This window comes from Ceratosolen solmsi, unplaced genomic scaffold (assembly GCF_000503995.2).
Source record: "Ceratosolen solmsi marchali unplaced genomic scaffold, CerSol_1.0 scaffold30, whole genome shotgun sequence".
In the NCBI taxonomy this organism is placed as follows: Eukaryota; Metazoa; Arthropoda; class Insecta; order Hymenoptera; family Agaonidae; genus Ceratosolen; species Ceratosolen solmsi.
The window spans coordinates 4,034,487-4,053,424 of record NW_011948421.1 but is presented as its reverse complement, the minus strand read 5'-3'; the positions used below and the strand labels follow the sequence as shown (position 1 = coordinate 4,053,424).

Below are 18,938 nucleotides of genomic sequence, written 5' to 3'. Positions count from 1 at the left end.
TAACTAGTTTGATAATATTACAAAAAAAAAAATCAGTGCTAAACTATCCATTGAATATGCAATATTTCTAGAAATGAACTTATTAAATTATCATTCATAATAACTACATTTATAACTTAATAATATCATTTATCACTTTAAAAATACAGCATTTCATTAAAATTCTATAATCTTAATAAATTCATTCATCTTAACAGATCATGGTGATCTATTATTATATACTTAATTGTTAGATACCTATTTAAATATCTCTTAAAAACAGTTTATCTTTTACTTAAAAAGCAGTTAATTTTCAATTCAAAAAAAAAAAAAATTATTACTTTTATATACAGTATTATAACAATTATAACATACAATTGGTAATTGCCAATGGTAGCATTTAAATATCAGCAAGATCTATTTGCAAATAATCTGCTATGGAAAATGTAAAAATATTTGTGGTAACAATAATTTTAATTCACATCTATTCAATCATTTGCCGATGACTGATAAGAATATCTATTATTAATTATGGAGGCAAAAAAATATAATAAAAGCATAATGGTTTCTATTTGTAAATAAAATATTTGTAAATAAAATATGAATGTAAATTCACGCATATACAATATCAAAGTATGCCAATAATACTTATGCAATATTACAGCGCGCTCTCGAGTAATACAATTATTTTGTATTTTCTTCTACTTTACATACAAAAAAAACAAAGTTTGTTTTAAAGTGCTTTGTTAGATATAATAAAAATTAGATTTTTAACTAATAAACAAAAAAAATTTTTTTTTTTTTTGTATAAAGGTGACATTTATTTAATTTATTTATTTTCGTATAAAATTTATTTATTGTATAAAATCATAAAAATGATTTTTATTAAATTAAAATATTAAATTATGAGTATTATGAATAACAGTAAAATTTGATATATAATAATAATATAATAAATTGCAGTCATTCATGTATTTTTAAAATTTCTTTATATAATCACTGAGTCATTAATGTTTATATAATATAATAATATTTTATTAATACAAATATAATTTTTATTGGACAATTAAAAACGCCATACAATATAATATATATAGTAAATATAATATAATAAATTATAGTTTCTCAGTTAGGCGTAATATATATAATAAATATAATTAAATTTTATAATTTTATAAAATATTTATTTATAATAATGTTTATGATGCCAATAACTTTAAAAAATATTTTTAATATTCTTTTATTTAAAAATAAATTTTATATAAATTTTGAAGTAAATTAATGATAAGATTTCCAATATTAACTAATATTTTCAAAGCAAGGGAAATTGAACTGGAAATATCAAAATGATATTTTTATTTTAGTTTGTAAAAATTTTGTTAATGTAATTTTATACTTGCATTTTCATATAAATATTATCAAAACATCAAAACACTCGATTGTTTTGATGAAAGTATATTGGAGAATATTATTCTTGAGAATATAATCTCACTCTATCTATATTTTCTAATATAATTTATTTGTGTTATTTACGCTGGTAATTAGTTTATAACTTTTAATTACTTATTATTATAATGCAAAAACTAATTAGCAACGAAAGAAAACAAAAGCTCGTATATGGTTATTACGATTAATATGAAATTAAGTTTAAGCATACTGTAATATGTTTTAAATGAAATAATTTTTTTCTTAAAATAATCTTCTATTATAAAAAAAAGATCGTAATATAGAGTTTAGATGTTTTTTATTATTACATGAATTTATTAAAAACTTTGTCTACTAATATGTTAAATAGATATCAAATAAAAGAATATGCATAATGTCAAAGAATTGTATTTTAAGAATAATACTCTTAATCGTTAGGATGATATTCAAAATAAATTAATTAAACAACAAGACTTTTAAAATCTAAATTACGTAAATATGTTTAAAGCTACTTAAGCACTTGATTGAACGAGTATTTCTAAATTCTATAATGAGAATTATTAATCAACAATATTGATAATTCAAATATTAAAGCAAATTTTGTGGGTACTTGAACTATTATAAATGCTTGTTATATTGTTAATGTATCGAATAAATGGGTAAATGATTTATATTTTCCAAGAACTATCTTCTTGGAATTCCATAAGTACAAATAATAAAGCAATTTTAGCCGCAATAAAATTTTATTATAATTTAAACGTTTTTTAATTAGTTTAATTAATAGTATTAAAATTTATGTATTTTATGTAAACCATATTTATAAATAATATGTAAAATATGCATAGGTTACTTTATGCCTAACAACTTTTGAATAGTTTATCTGATTATATATATATATATATATATATATATATATATATATATTTTTTTTTTCTTCTTCTTATTATTAGTTAACAAAAACCGGTTAAAATAATCTTTTATAAGTATTTAAGATTATATTTTCAGTTAAAAATATCTTGAAAGTGATGTAATTTAGAATAGTTTAGATAATTTAAATTATGTTTGCAGAGTATGTAGAATTATATAAGTGCCGCGCCCATACAATGTCATAAATTTATATTTTGATCACAGCTTTTGAGTATGATACCATTACGGATAGAATTTCAATTTTATATTTGATTCGAATGACAATATATAATACATCTTATAACTGCAATACAAATTTTACCAATTTTATAGCATTGTGTTAATGTTTTTTAAACATCAAAATTACTTATTATACACGTATTAGAACGTATTATACATAATTGTAAATACTTATAATTATAAAGTTATTAAAGTTATTCAATAAAAATATAAATATTATTCAATAAATAATATAATTATATTAAAAGTAATTTTAAAGATCAAATGAAAATAAAAACTGAATTTGTATATTTATTATTGAATATTTGTATTGTAGGCTATTGGATAAATAAATACTTAAGAATATTGTGACGACTGCATATTGAATTATACATTTAATATGTTAATTCGGCCAAATTTTATTTCACCGATAATTCTTTAAATTAAAAGCTACGAATATTAAAAAAAAATCGTATTTATTTTGTTAAATATAAAATACATAATTCTCAGAAGTTAACATGAAATAATTTTAGTATTTTTAAATGTCTTATACTGTTTTATTAAATTAACACTAATTATCATAAAAGAAATTTCTTATCATTCGGATACAGATTATCAATTAATCTTTGCTTATGAAACTACGATATAATGTCAAGAGAATTTTCATTAATATCAAAAATTCTAATTTCAACTAAATAGTATATTTGTTTTAATAGGTCGATTAAATTAATAGTTTCATTAAAATCTATCCAATAATATTTAATCATTTAAGAAAATTTACTTAAATATTAATACGACTGTTGATTTACAATATTCAATATATAATTTGCAGTCAGCCTTGTAATGTTTACAGTTTGTAATTTGTTGATAATTTATTTTAGTATTTATATTTCGTATAACATGCTAGATTATACGCATATAAAAAAATTTAATTATTTTAGATGATTGAATATAAAGATTACACTTTACTAGACGTTAAAAATTAATAATTATTTCATTATTTAATTTGCTTATTTAATAACACTGTTGTTTTTTGTTTTCTTCAAGTATACCACATATTTATTAAATTTGAGTAAAAAGTTAATTCGTTTCATTTATAAAAATTGAATTACTTAGCCATTTTAGTTTCTATAGTGCGCAAGTTAACATTTCATACGCGCTACCGCCGATTAAAAATTTTATTTTTACATACGTGCATTATGTTACGTTTATGTAAATGGAAACTATATATTTCATAAATAGGCACAGATATCTAATGATATCGTTACGCAAATACAATGTGCGCATGAATGCGCGTGCGAGAATGCACACGTGCGAATCAATTGTTAAACAAAGACTCGTTTTTGCTGATGTTACACTCGAAGTCATTTGGGGCGATCGACACAACATCCAACTGACTCTCGTCATTCTTCAGATGGGCGTATTGTGCTTTAAAAATTGGCACCATCCATACAAAGTAACCACAATAAATAATGAACTGAGTACTGCCAGATGCGGCCACATAATAATTATCAACGTAGCCCTCAACTAACAGTAAATAGATCCAATGAACAGTATAGAAAGCACGATAGCAGGCAAGCATTCCTACGTAAAACACGAGAGAGCTCCCCGTGTAATTGGCTTTCGTTGTAAAATAGATTTGAGGAAAGATTGCGAATGTTTCCAGGAATACGCTGAAGTGCCAGAGTATCGAAAGAAGTTCCCATTTCTTGTAAGTGCAGAGCAAAGCCATTACCGTGCATGCACCTATCAATAGGTCGAATCTGAAAAGGTTTCGCTGATTACTGCGAATATTGTATCTAATAAACGAGATTTTTAACATATTCTAATTTGATATTATATAGTTTGATAGGGTATTATTAAGCGAGTGGATTAATAATTGGAATTAAAACAGTTGTTATAATCTAAAAAATTTAATAAGCAAAAATAACAATTCTTTTATATTGAATTTCGTTGACTTGGATGCAGCACTATATCTGATATTACAATCTTCTAATATGTATTAAAGTAATTTATTACCATTTATTTGTATTACTTTTTATTTTATTACTACGTTATCAAATTTCTAATTTAAAATAGTGATATTACTTTAATAATTAATGTATCGTATAATAATCAAACGACTTTTCACTAGTAAGCATTTGAATGTTCAATGTGTATCATCTATCACATTTAATCGTCTAACAGAATAATTAATAATTATTAAAAAAAAAAAAAAAAACTAAAGGAGTGCTCAAATATTTTTACGACAAAAGTTAAAAGAATAACTCTTGATTTTTAAATATTGTGAAATGATATTTAAGTATCGATAACAACTATTGGCTTATTAATGTATATTTACAATAGAAAATGTCTTTATTTTATAAAGTCGATACGTTTTATCTTAAGCATAGCATTGTGTAAGAATAAATTAGATGTAAATAAATCAAACTCAATTTATTGTTTAAAAAATAATTAAATTTATTAAAAATGATGTAATTACGAAAATACACTCCAATTATTTTTTTAAACAAAAATTAAGTTTTTCATTAAAGTGTTCTGACTTCGTCTGCAAATAATTTAAAATTATTTATAATTGAACATTAACTAAAAGTATGTAAATTGAAAAATTTTTAAATAGAAATACAAAGAAAAATGCAAATTATTATTTTTAAAAAGTATTTTCTGGTATTTAAACATACCTCTATTCATATTCGTAAAAATAAAAATGAATCTTGTTACTTATTCAAAAGATTGACCAAAATATAATTCATTATAACACTTCTACAATAGTTCGAAATGATAAATCAAAAGTAATATTTCTCAAAAATAAAACTTAAATCCTTTAAAAATACTTTTATAATCTTTTAGCGTTAAAATACTTGGCATACACTACTTTTCAAAAGAATTACATTTTTATTCATGCAATTTTACAATATTTAAGTTGTTATAAAATTTATAGAAAATAAAAATAAATTGAAATCAACATAAATACCTATAATGTACTTAATCAATCCATGATAGTTAAATTCGTTTCATTCACTACCTATACTTATGTCTAATATAAGGCATGATTAATAACAAACATATTAATAGCTATAATAATAATTAATATATAATCATAATAAATTATCATAATGAAATCTATGCAACTCTATTACCTTATGGTAAATTGGATAATACAAAAACAATAAGCTAATATAAAAAATATTGAAAATAGTGAATTAGCAAGTCTGAAAAAGGTACATTCAGTTCAAAATAAAGCGACTTGGTATCATAAACTAAGTTAGTTAAAATAGTCGCTTAAAAATAGAGCTGCTATTGACATTATAGAGATAGGGATCAAATTGTATGTGGTACAGAAGGGTTATTCTGGTCTTTGCCTATCACATTGTAAATTAATATACAAATAAACAACTTTGTTAAAATCATATTTAACTTTCGGCAAGATATAATTATATGATAGACTGTTATATTATTAAAAAAATATGTTAATATTAACAAACTACTCTTAATAAATCTGTTATTAATTTGCTTTATAAACACCTAAATGATATATGTTTAATATTTCGAAAATTATAAATTTGCCTTATTGTACTTACATACTTGATTAGCCACAAAAGATTATTACGTTAAAAAAGTTGATTTTACCTGAATGTATCATATTCACGCTCATAAGTACTCCTGTGTACAAAAAATATGAATAAAACGGTAAGATATGCAACAAATAAGTAAACAATCTTTATGATAAAAGATGGTAATGATATCTGAAATTCGTATGGTAAATCTAGAAATCGTGTTGATAATACCAAAGCGTAGAGTATTTGAGTTCTGCCACTAACACCTAAAAAAACAATATTGTAAGTTATAAGATTCAAGTCAAATTTTGTGTTAACTAATTAATATAAAGAATTTTAAATTAATATAATGAATTGATTAAATTTAATTATTTATCCATAAATCAACTTTCTTTTAGACCATTTTTCTAGTTGCTCAATATTTAATTTTCATTTACTTCGTGTTAATTTTGGAATCTTTTAAAATATTTGCCTTTTGTAATATAATAAATGGAAAAAGAGATAATTACACTTAATTAATAATAAACAGCTATATTTCTAAATATATCTATTACGAAGACATAACTTTTACATAAGTAATAAGACACACACACACATGATATATATATATATATATATATATATTTATTTATTTATTTATTTATTTATATATAATGTAATAATTAATTTATAAAAATTTTAGTTTTCATAAAATTTTGTATGAAAAACTAATTAAATAGTTTTTTAGTCAAAATAATATAATTTATAATCAAAATATACAATATATGAGATATATTGCATAGAAGGAAGCATGAATATACAGAAAACTTTTAATAATAAAATCATAGTGATTATTGTTTATTGTTTTGCATTAATATAAGTACCAAAATAATTATAAATTAAATTTGTATCATAAAAATATTAAATATTTAAATATTTTAAATAATTTTACAGAAAATATTATACAAATAATATAGATGCATCTTTAGTGTATTTTTAAACTTTCAATATTTTTAGAGTATTGAAAAGAAATAATTATTTATTGTTCGTCATAAAATATTTCTATTCTTTTAATATGTATGTAAATATTTTTTCAAGCACCATGATTTTTATAATTTTTATAATTTTGTTTATAATTTGATTTTTATAATTATAATTGTATCACCAATCTTGTATAAAACATTTCTTTCACAGTCTTATACAATGTTAGAATATTCTTTTATAAATATATTATCGATATGCTTATATATATTAAATTATATATAAACTTTTAATGCATCATATGATTCCATATATGTAAAATTGAAAGTTTCATTACAAATGTCTGAAAAGCTTTTCAAGGACTATCTGAAAGGTATTAAAATACTCTTTTTCCGATATATCTTATGAAAAGGTTTAAATTATTCACTGATATATTGTTTAATACGTAATTCATGTACACAGCTTGAAACTGGAATACAGTATTAAAATTATCGTAGTAAATATTATATTATTAATATTAAGTGAAAAAAAAATTATGAATAAATAAGATATCAATATTTTAAATTAAAATTAACAAATTTCTTTCTGATATAAAGCTAAATCTTTCTATAACAGAATTTATCATTAAGTTTGTATAAAGAATATACTTATCAGACAATACAATAATAAAAAATATTAGTTAAAGCGAAACATTTGACATTTATTTAAAAAATATAATTAATAATCATAAGATACATCTTACTTTGAATTAAAATATTTGTTATCTCAATACAATATGAAATTCTGTTGAATGAAAGATGCAATTGATTATAAATAAATTAATGCTCATTCACTATAAAAACTGTTTAATAAATTATAGCCGATTTTTGTTTACATAAACACAAATTCCAAGAAAATATGAGATAAAAATGTATATTTAAGTCTATGAAAAGTGTCATCACAGACTACAACATCCCAAGTCTGTGATAACAGTTTCTGATAACAAATTCTATAATTTTTAGAATGATTACCAAGATTTTGATACATAAAATTTTTTTCTTACAAAGAAGATTTCACAAAAATATTTTTTTTTAAATATCGACAGGTTTTCTACTCACATACTTTTTAATTTCAGAAACTAGTACTATGAAGTAATTAATTTTTATATTAAGCCGTATATCTTGAAATCCAAAGTGTATTTTATATTCATAATGATACTATCTGACTTGTACACTTCTAAGATACTTATAATTGATTATACTTTCACTAAAAATAACAAATTTAACGTTAATGAATAAAAGGTGAATAATAAATTTCTTTAGATAATGTTAATGGTACAAGATACTAATAATCTATTTAATGATATTCAACCGAAACTGTAAAAGAAATTTTAAATTCAAATAGATTTAAATCTCATTATTATATTATCCCTCATTTATAACTAATAAAGACTAATAAGATCAGTAAGCAATTTGCTTTTATAAATTAATACATAATTAAAATTTTATTCATGTTCTTGAAACTCTACACTTCAACTGCATTTATTATAAATTTATTATAGATTTATTATAACCTACAAAAATGATTATGTTTGTAATTATAATATATAATAAAGTTTTTTATGACCTCAGTATGAGTTTTCATCTATCATAATTATTAATTATAAAAAAGTATTTTAACAATATATTCTTAATATAATTTTAAGGTAGATAATAAATAATTGTAAAAAATGTCATTCTTTAAAATACTTTCTATCTACTTTGTAAAGATTAAATGAAATAATATTAAAAATTAATTAATTATACCATAAATTTCTAAACATATTTTAGAGCTAAATATAGTAATTATTAAAATTATAATTCTATAATTCCTTTTAATTTTTATTTTGGAACTAGTGCTCAATTTTAATATTAACATTTGTAAATAAGTAATACTTCAATGAAATGAAATTATGAAATTACAGGTCAATAAAACTAAATATAAAATAAAAATTTTATTTATGAAAAACCAATTTTTATTATCTTTCGAGTTTCTTTTATTTTAAACAATTTTTAAATATAAAATAATGCATTTATTACTATTAAAATATTATTTAATATTTATATAAAACTGTTATTTTTTATAAAAGATTATAAATATTATTTATAAATATTTATAAAAATATTTATCATTATTATGAATTATATATAAAAGTTTATAAATATTTTTTATAAATATTGAAAATTAATAATGCTTTTCTTTTTATAGATATTTATCTCAAGTAAAATCATTTTAATATGTTTCTTGATTTTCAATGAGTAATGTAATATTGTAACAGATATTTATATAGATCGCATAAGATTAATTTCGTGACAAAAGATTAACACAAACAATATCTAATCTTATTTTACCGCAACAAGCTAGGCTCTTATCATATTTATAAATTATTTTTTTAAACAAACATTTTCTTCAACTTGTTAAAAAATTAAAAAATTTTGTAAAAAGGAATTCAATTTAGACATTATCATTTCTGTGGAGTTATCGAGAAACTTTATAAATAATTTTCTATAGGTAATCTAAAAGTTGTTAAATATATTCGAAAAACTATAAATTGTTATTAAAATATAATTTCTAATTTAGAAAAGTTTTCAGAATTGGACAGATCTGTCTATGTTATATTTTTAAATAATACTTACCCGTGCAATCAAATGTACATATGATTTTTAAAAGAAGTATAATCATTGCTGCTAACTGAAGAAAAATACCAATATTTTGGAAATCATTCATGATTTAAAAAAAAAAAAAACTATTAAACGAAAAAAAATAATTTTATAAAACAATTATGAAAAATCAGTTTTGAATTATTATTAAAATTCAATTAGTAAGCGACAAAACACATGGAACTGACTAACAATAAATCGTACTCAGTAATGAATAAAGCCAATCAAAGAGTTTAAAAATCCGAATATATAATACGCATGCGCAATGAATCACGTGTAACTTTACAAGCTCTATAAATGCTATTTATTCAAAGATTCGTCGTTCTATTCTGATATCATTCGCATTTCTAACTTTTTCCCTATTTCTTCTTATCTAAGATGTTTATTATCGAGCTCATTTAATGTTTACATAAAGCTAACATACGATTATAATTATATTAATTTTTATATTTAAATCCCGTATCTATAATTTTTTAAAGTTAAAAATTATAAATTTTTATTCAATACATTTAAAATATTTACTATGTATAAATGAGTCATTTTACAAAAAAAGAAAAAAAATTAACACGTTCTATTTAACAGTATTAAATGAAAAATGTATAAATGTATTAGATATATTAATTAAAAGTACATTAATAAAAATTAAAGCTATCTCAACTCTTTAGCGTCATATTTAATTCATCACAATGTATTAAAAATTAAATAAATAACATAATTTAAAAATAATATTATACAGATTAGAATCAAATTATAAAAGTATGTGATTATATAGATAATTTAATAAATTATTTAATAAGAATGTAGTGCATTTATTAATATATTGGAACTCTCATGATTTATTGTTAAATATACTTTAGCTGATTTTGGGTTAGTTATTATAATTTTTCTAATAAAAATATTTACATATCTTTTGCAGTGATATAATAATTAAAACACATCGATAAAAATTATTAAAATTGATAAGTAATCACTGAAAATAATTAAGTAATATTTTGTGGTTTACAATAGTACGTAATTTTATATGACTATAAATTTAATTAATTTTATATACCGATACGTATTAAATAATCAATGATTTATAATTAATAAAGTTACATAATTTTTATATTTAACAATTATCTAAATTCAATAATTTCCAAAAACATTAAAATAATTTAATGAATTGAATAAATGTTTATACCTAAACAAATTTATGAATAATACATAAAAGGTATCAAGCTATGTTATTGCAAATGATGTTTTGATTAATATAGTTTAAATTTCTATATTGTACTAATAAAAAATTAATTGTTATTTTTCTTTCAATTGAATTAATCTTTCATAATCACAGTTTTTTTATTCATCTCAAAGTACGCGAAGTTTTACATTGCAAATACGAAAAAATTGATGTTTGCTAATTATATCGAAAAGGAAGATAATATCTCATTTATTTTCAAGTTCATACAAAAGGGAAAATTAAAGATACGCCTTAAATCATTCATTATCACACACATGTATTACTGTGATCGGTTAGTAAGCCACATTCACAATAAACAAAATATGAAAAGAAAATAAAGTTCGCTAAATCATAGCAGCTTGAAAAAACATTTAAGTACTCTTTCCGAATTTCCAACTTGTACTGATAGTAAAAATATTCAGTAGGATATCGTTTTATGCAACCTTATTATGTTTTGTTCTTATTTCATAACATTTCAAATATAATTATTCGTGTTTAATTTTCTAAACAAAATATTCAACAATAATGTTTAACGCAACTCAATATCTAAGCCGCTGAATAGCTATGAGTCTTATAAATTATTTGTATTCCCCCCTTACATGTAAGTATTTTATGAACAAAATTCAACTTTTGTATAAAAATTTATAAATCTGTGCCCAAGATGCAATAATTTGAAATTTCCAATCATTGTTAAAATTAATCATAGATCTATCAAAAATATAATATAACTAATCAAGAATGTAAAATAACAATAATATTATAAACTATGTATCAATTTCACAGCAATATATACCAATTTACTGTATATATGTAATTTTAATTATATGCAGGAATAAAGGATTAGATTAATACGATATAAAATTAATCAAATCAATATTTTTTAAATAATTTTTATTGTTGTATGAAATATTCATAGATATAAAAATTTATATTCTTATAATATTATATATTGTTTAATTTTTTCATTTTCACATTCTAATTCAAATATATACTTAAAAATTATTTTTACTAAATAATGCAAACATTGACTTTACACAAATTTGGAATATTTACATACATGAATGCTTGTATGATTAAAAAGTAAAGAGAAAATTTATAAATTTATATGCATATTTATTGAAATACTCTTTAAAAGATCGTGAAAAATCTAAATGAAATATTTAATTTCTATCATACTAAAATTACTAAGCTAAAAAGACCAGTACATACAATCGTGTATCATATAGCAATTTGTTTATTATGATAAAATTACGGCAATTGTCTGAAAATATACAAACAGTAATTTTAGAGGTAAAAAACATAATTACAATAATGTGTAAATAGTACAATAATGCATAAATAAGATAGTTTGGGACAAATTTTGCTTGATAATTCAACTATTAATTGGAAGTATTAAAAATTTTAATTTTAATACATACTAAACATGCAATTACTTCATTAAAATAGCTCCATCATAAATCATGATTACAAATATGTAATAGATACATTGAGTAATAGTTCATAATGTTAATTTTCATTTACATAAAAATTCCTACATATTTTAGAGGCTAGTAATATCAAATCAAATGACTAATTATATTAAAATTATTAGTTTATATAATAATTTGTATATATACTTATTTTTAAATACAAATTGAAATATTATAATAAATATTGAAATGGTATAATATTGAAATACTTTTTTAAATTTAAATAAAATTAACTACTCAAATTCTTAACTTTCAAATAATAAATTTGCTCTTACCATATCTATTTTGTTAAGAGTCGTAAGAATTAAAATCATTTTCTAATTTTTTTTATCTAAACTTTCTCATCAATCACATGCACAATTACATTCTCTATCTTTTTAAATTTATCATCGACTTTGTCCTCTTCACTAAATCCACTCTCCTCATCAATTTCAGTGTCATTTGTCATAGGGACATAGTTCGCGAAAAAGTCACAGTAAAAGATGATTTGCACCACACAACCGGCCAAGGATATCTTATCATAATATTCGTTCATGTAAAATCGATAGACAATATCCATCAAGTAAAAAATCTTATACATTGACAATGCCGAAATATAATAAAATACGATAGATTCGATTTGCTTGAACTGTGATATGAAGTACATTTGAGGAATTATTGCAACAGATTCAAGGTAAATACTAAAAGTCCAAAATACTTCATCGATTTTGAAGCTGTAATTTGCGAGGAGAGACAGAACGATACATGGTAATATCAATCGTTCGATTCTGAAAATAAAAAATAGTAAAATAATTTTTATATTACAATATATGTGATAAGAACATATTATGTTAACAACTTAAAGAATTTAAAATTTTATATAAAAAATGAAAAATCGAGTTTTAATCACAAACTCTTAAAGTAATTAAGAATTATTAAATAGGCATTATATATTTATTATCTACAGATTCATAAATCTATATAAACAAATTTTACATATTGATATCACTTATTTTGAATATGCTTTTTTTATACGGCTTAAAGAAATTAATTTTATAAATTCTTTTCAATAATGTATTCAATAATAAATTACACAACAGTCTTTGAACATGACTTATTTTAATTGTGTATATATGGATAATGTAACGGATATGATTACTCGATTATTATAATTAATTAAATATATGTTTTTGAATATATATAAGTAAATAAATAAATAAATAAATAGATTATGTGAATATACTAGATTGATGTACAGATGATACAAATATAGATGCTAAATTTGGTTAATACTGAGTAATTGTTTTGAACACTGATCTGTGATGAACAAATTTGTTAACTATCTTGGCTTACGATAAGTGTATTTTATCTTATAAATCTATTATAAGATAAATTGTTTTTAAACATCAATTACAGGATCAATTATTTTAAATGTTAACATTTGTTATACATTTCAATATATAAAAGTTTAACAGAAGTTGTTTTGAATAAAACGTATTTGAAATTTTAAAAATTCTTAAAATTCATGAATTAAAGTAAAAATAAATTTATCTAATTATTAATTACTGATATTTGAATTTTTATAATATATTTTAAGAAAAAAGTAAATTTTTAAATAATTGTAGAAAATCAAGATATCTCCAATTTTGTTATTAATATTATTATAACGAAGTGCAAAGACTTAATTATATTAAAATTAAATTAATAAATAATTATTAGATGCTCAAATTTGTAATAAAAGTCGTAAGTAATTTAATATTAAAAATTCGGGTTAACATTTTGTCACTTTTGCATATTTATTAGCCTTATATTCCATTTTAAATTAATAATTATATTACTATGATGTCGATAATTATTATTCACATATTTTAAATTAAACAGTAACTAATTTAATTATAAGTTAGAAAAATAAATAATTAATATTTAAATGTCATAATTTACCTGAAATTATCATATTCTTTTTGATAAGTGTGATTGTATAGAAAATATATTGATAGCACAGAACAATTCGTAAGAACTATAAAAGCTATTTTTAGTAGGAAAATACTTAATGTACAACGATAATAGGTCATCACTATGTCCAAATATCTTGCGGCAAAAATAATAGCATAAAGAACTTGCGTCTTTCCACTAATACCTAAGAAAAATTTAAATAAATAATTATATCACGATTCAAAGAAAAATTATATACTATTATATCGGAACATACATATCTATATAATTAAGTTCAGAATTATTTAATTATGTAATAATTATTATACATACGCAATAAAAAAAAAAGTTATTATTATATAAAATTCTTTATTCTTGTCAGATCTGATACTATATATATAGTAATACGCATGGTCATAAGTGAGATTAGATAAAATATATTTTTATAACTTAAAATATGAAAAAATTTTAAATAAATATTTAATTTCATTAATATATTAAGAAATAATGCAGGAATAATGAAATATTTAATATTTTGTATAAAATTTTATAAGAAATTTTTCTAATAACAATAGAAATAGAACGACAAAAATAAAATTTTGATTAATTATTTTCCAAAAGATTAATATTTAATACATCATATCTATAATTTACATACAGTTTGAATAAATCATAATGTCTATATGTATATATATATATATATATATATATATATATATATATATATATATATCACAGACGATATATTTTGATACAACGTTCTGAATAAATCATATGTAAATCATATATATAAATAAATATAAATATATATATTATAAAATTATAGTATTGATAATTGCCTATATCCAATAATTAAAAGAAAATATTTTAAACTTGACACTTTTTAATGAATTCTTTTAAATGTTATGCAATAGCCAAATTAACTTTTAGTATACAATATATCTCACAATTATGTTGCAGTTCTATTTATTAAATTATTATTTCCAACTATCTTATAATATCTTTTCACAATAGCGACCTAACAATCGAATATATTTGACAGGAGTACTTAATAAATATTATTATACAACAATTCGCTTCATTATAAAATGTTAAAATAAATGAAATTTTTAATTTATCATACTCAAATATCCTATTCTATTCTACATAAAAAACGTTTAAAATATTATATATCATTTAAAAGATTTCCATATTATTATAGTTTAACGAATAAAGAAAGAATCATCAATTGGACGTACTATTACATTCTACTTTTACTTATTTTTATTATCTTGTTTTTATAATAAAAAATAAAAAACTTTATTTATTCAATCATCTTCTAGAATTTATTTATTAATTCACTATTTTCGAGAATTTTATAAAGATATCATCAACCATTTAAAGGCTATAATAATTAATTAAATAATATAACTTTCCTTCCTCACAAATTTAAATGTATCATTTTTAAACCATTAATAATATTTTGTCCATTAATTTGTAAGATTTTTTTAACATATTTAATTTAAAAGTTTCTGAAATACAACATAACTACACTGCATAATAATTCACTAAATAGTTGTAATTTTCTATTTACTGTTGTCAATATAATTAATAGTGAAAGTTTACAATAAACTTATCATTTTTAATACAAATAATATTTCTATTTATTATATTCCTACACATATTGCTTTTATGTTCAATGAACTTATAAATTTAAGAATTATAAAAGATGAATTTTTTGTTTCGACTTTTGCAATAAAATTTTCCTTTATAAAAATCATTCATGATTTAAAAAATATTTCCTGGCAATTACTTATAGTTTGTTAAATAAAATATATTCTGAATAAAAATCAATTTTAAATAATATTCTATATTTATTTTTATTATAAGAATTTCGTACGATAAAAAACAGAGTTTAATCAATCAGAAAAAATCAATTTTAATAATCAAATGTGTGCGCATGTACATGCGCGCGCACGCGTCCGGCTGTGTGTATCTGAGGGCGAGAGTGAGAGAGAGAGAGAGAGAGAGAGAGAGAGAGAGAGAGAGAGAGAGGCAGAGCGAGAGAGGCGAAATACAAGACCGTGTAGTGCCGTGTTTCGTTTCTGCATTCGCATTGTAAGCATCTCTTATCTGTTTGTCAGGTACTCAAATAGGCGTCTCAACGTCTCCTTCACACCTCAATCATCTTACTCTCCTTCGCGCTAAAACTATAGATCACTGATTAAAGTAAAATCTGCAATCAGTCCTCATAAATGTATTTTACCCTATCTTCACTCATGACCGTATTTATTTCAAATATCTGCACAAATGTTCCGTAATTTATTCTACGATTCAGCCCTTATTACTAATTATATTAAATTCTAAAATATTATTATACTCAACAATTGCTGACTTCCCATACTGCTTAATTTTGAATAAAATTTGCATAATCTATTAATTTGTTCTATTCACTCGCAATAAAAAAATCTGCCATAAGAATTATTATAAAGAAATAGTTATGAATATTATTATAAATAATGTTTTTTGTTTTTAATTATCTATATAATATATATTTAATTAAATTACTGTTAATAAACCGATTAAATAAAACAATTTTGTATATGTAAAAATATAAATAAAATTTCACATTTACTTTCAATTCTTATTAAATTATTATTTAATATATGAATTTCATCTAATCAAATATATTTAAATATTTTATTTTGTTAGTACAGAGTCAAGAAATTGTTTACACTATAAATTATTTCTTCTTCGAAATGTATTGAATACAAAGCACTTATAATATTTTTATTTTGGACTTGTTTATAGATAAAACAAAAATGCTGTCCATTTTATTATAAATTTGTTACAAATATTTATTCAGGAATTAAACAAATGATAAATAATTGAATATTTAATGCAACGAATAAGTTAACAATAAAATAAATATAATCAAATTCTTACCACTGCAATTTTGTGACCAAAGAATCTTCGCCAACAATATGGATTTTGCTGCCAGGAATGTACAAATACCAAAAAAAATTAAAATTGTCATGATCAAAAGAAACTTCCAATCACAACGTTTTCATTCGGTTTAATCCATACAATTGTTGAAATGTTAAAGGAGCGTTTGATTGTAATTCTAAGAACAAAAAAGTACACTGTCACGACATTTGTATTGAAGCAATGTAAATAAAATTCAATTTTTAGTTATGCTATAATAATCCATGTCACGATATAACGTTATTTCGTTAAAAGTGCATTAATATTTTACACCATCCTAATAACTATATGAGGAAGCGCTATCAACATTAATATTTCAGAAAATAGTCTACAACAATTTATCAACTATTCATAATAATTTCAGTTAATTGTATTATTATATTCTGCAAAACATATGTTTTTTATTGAAATGAGCAACTTAATAATATAAAAAAGAACTTTTAGATAGATAGTTTTAGTTGAAATCGAAAACGTAATATACGAAACTATTGAGCATGAAGTGAAAATACTCAAAATTTCAAAATAACTATTCTGAAGTTTTCTTTAAAAAATTATAATAGATATATAAATTTAATGTATTATCGAATATAAGAGTGGTATACAAAATATAATAAATTACCTTTGCACATGTAAATATATTGAAGTCCAAGCACCCTCTGGCGGATGTAAGTAAATATTATTTATGGTAATAAAAATATATGGGTAATTATATGTATATTTTGTAAATAATACTTTGGAAAACTTTATTCAAGAATCAAGAAATCTGGGTAGTAAATTATGATAAAATCTTAGGAAAACATATGCAAATGATGGTTGGGTAAAACTACGCGAACTCTGAATGCAGTGGAATCACTATTCAGTATACAATCTGATGATCTTGAGATCTCTCAAGACGAATATGTGAAATATAAGAAGCAACCCTCGAACAATATTGGTTCTCAAACAGTAAATGTTTATTTGCATAATAAATTCTGTAACTGCTCTCAAATCTGATCTATATAGTTAGCCGACAGATGTTTATTATCAAACGAATCAGATCAACTGAATTTCTAAAAAATTTATAATCCAATATCTATACTAAGATTCATTTGATAATTATTATTACTATTATTTAATGTTACCCTTACCGGCATCATTTAGTTTCTCGATTTTTAATTTAACACGCACCACCGTTCATTAGATGAATAAATATACAACTCGTTAATGAATACACTAGCAATTAAATTCAAGATGTCGGATTCAAACAACCTACTTAGTAACATACGCATAAGGAAAAAAAATTTATAGAGCGATAAAAACACGACGACGAACAGTAAGTAATCAAGTGTCACACTTTGCATTGAACTATTGCAGCGGGAAAATTAATTCTTTTCATGAAACATCAAAGCCCGGCGGATAGTCTTTGAACAAATATATAAAAAATGGTATATTCAAATCAATATACATACACAGATATATATATATATATATATATATATATATATATATATATATATATGCATATGTATGTATATACGTAATAGAAATTATCTATTGCAAAGCTAACTTATTAACATAAAAATATGTGTTAAAATGAAAATGGACTTTTAAATTCGTTACGAATAATAATAATAGGAACACAATGTGTACGCATGCATGAAACGAAAAAAGAGAG

The 18,938-nt window shown here is 21.2% G+C and overlaps 2 protein-coding genes across 2 annotated transcripts; both read right to left on the bottom strand.

The window, feature by feature from the left end:
* Positions 1-3,847: 3,847 nt before the first annotated feature.
* Positions 3,848-9,824, bottom strand: LOC105361654 (ER lumen protein-retaining receptor 2-like). The gene is made up of 3 exons (XM_011498905.1): positions 9,701-9,824; positions 6,160-6,352; positions 3,848-4,292 (listed from the first exon to the last, which is right to left on the bottom strand). The coding sequence occupies exons 1-3, from the start codon at positions 9,789-9,791 to the stop codon at positions 3,848-3,850; spliced, it is 729 nt and encodes a 242-aa protein (XP_011497207.1). The 5' UTR covers positions 9,792-9,824.
* A 2,185-nt stretch (positions 9,825-12,009) lies between these two features.
* On the bottom strand, positions 12,010-17,392 carry LOC105361374 (ER lumen protein-retaining receptor-like). The gene is made up of 4 exons (XM_011498530.1): positions 17,246-17,392; positions 14,330-14,525; positions 12,685-13,176; positions 12,010-12,201 (listed from the first exon to the last, which is right to left on the bottom strand). The coding sequence occupies exons 1-3, from the start codon at positions 17,334-17,336 to the stop codon at positions 12,741-12,743; spliced, it is 723 nt and encodes a 240-aa protein (XP_011496832.1). The 5' UTR covers positions 17,337-17,392; the 3' UTR covers positions 12,010-12,201; positions 12,685-12,740.
* Between the last annotated feature and the right edge of the window lie 1,546 nt (positions 17,393-18,938).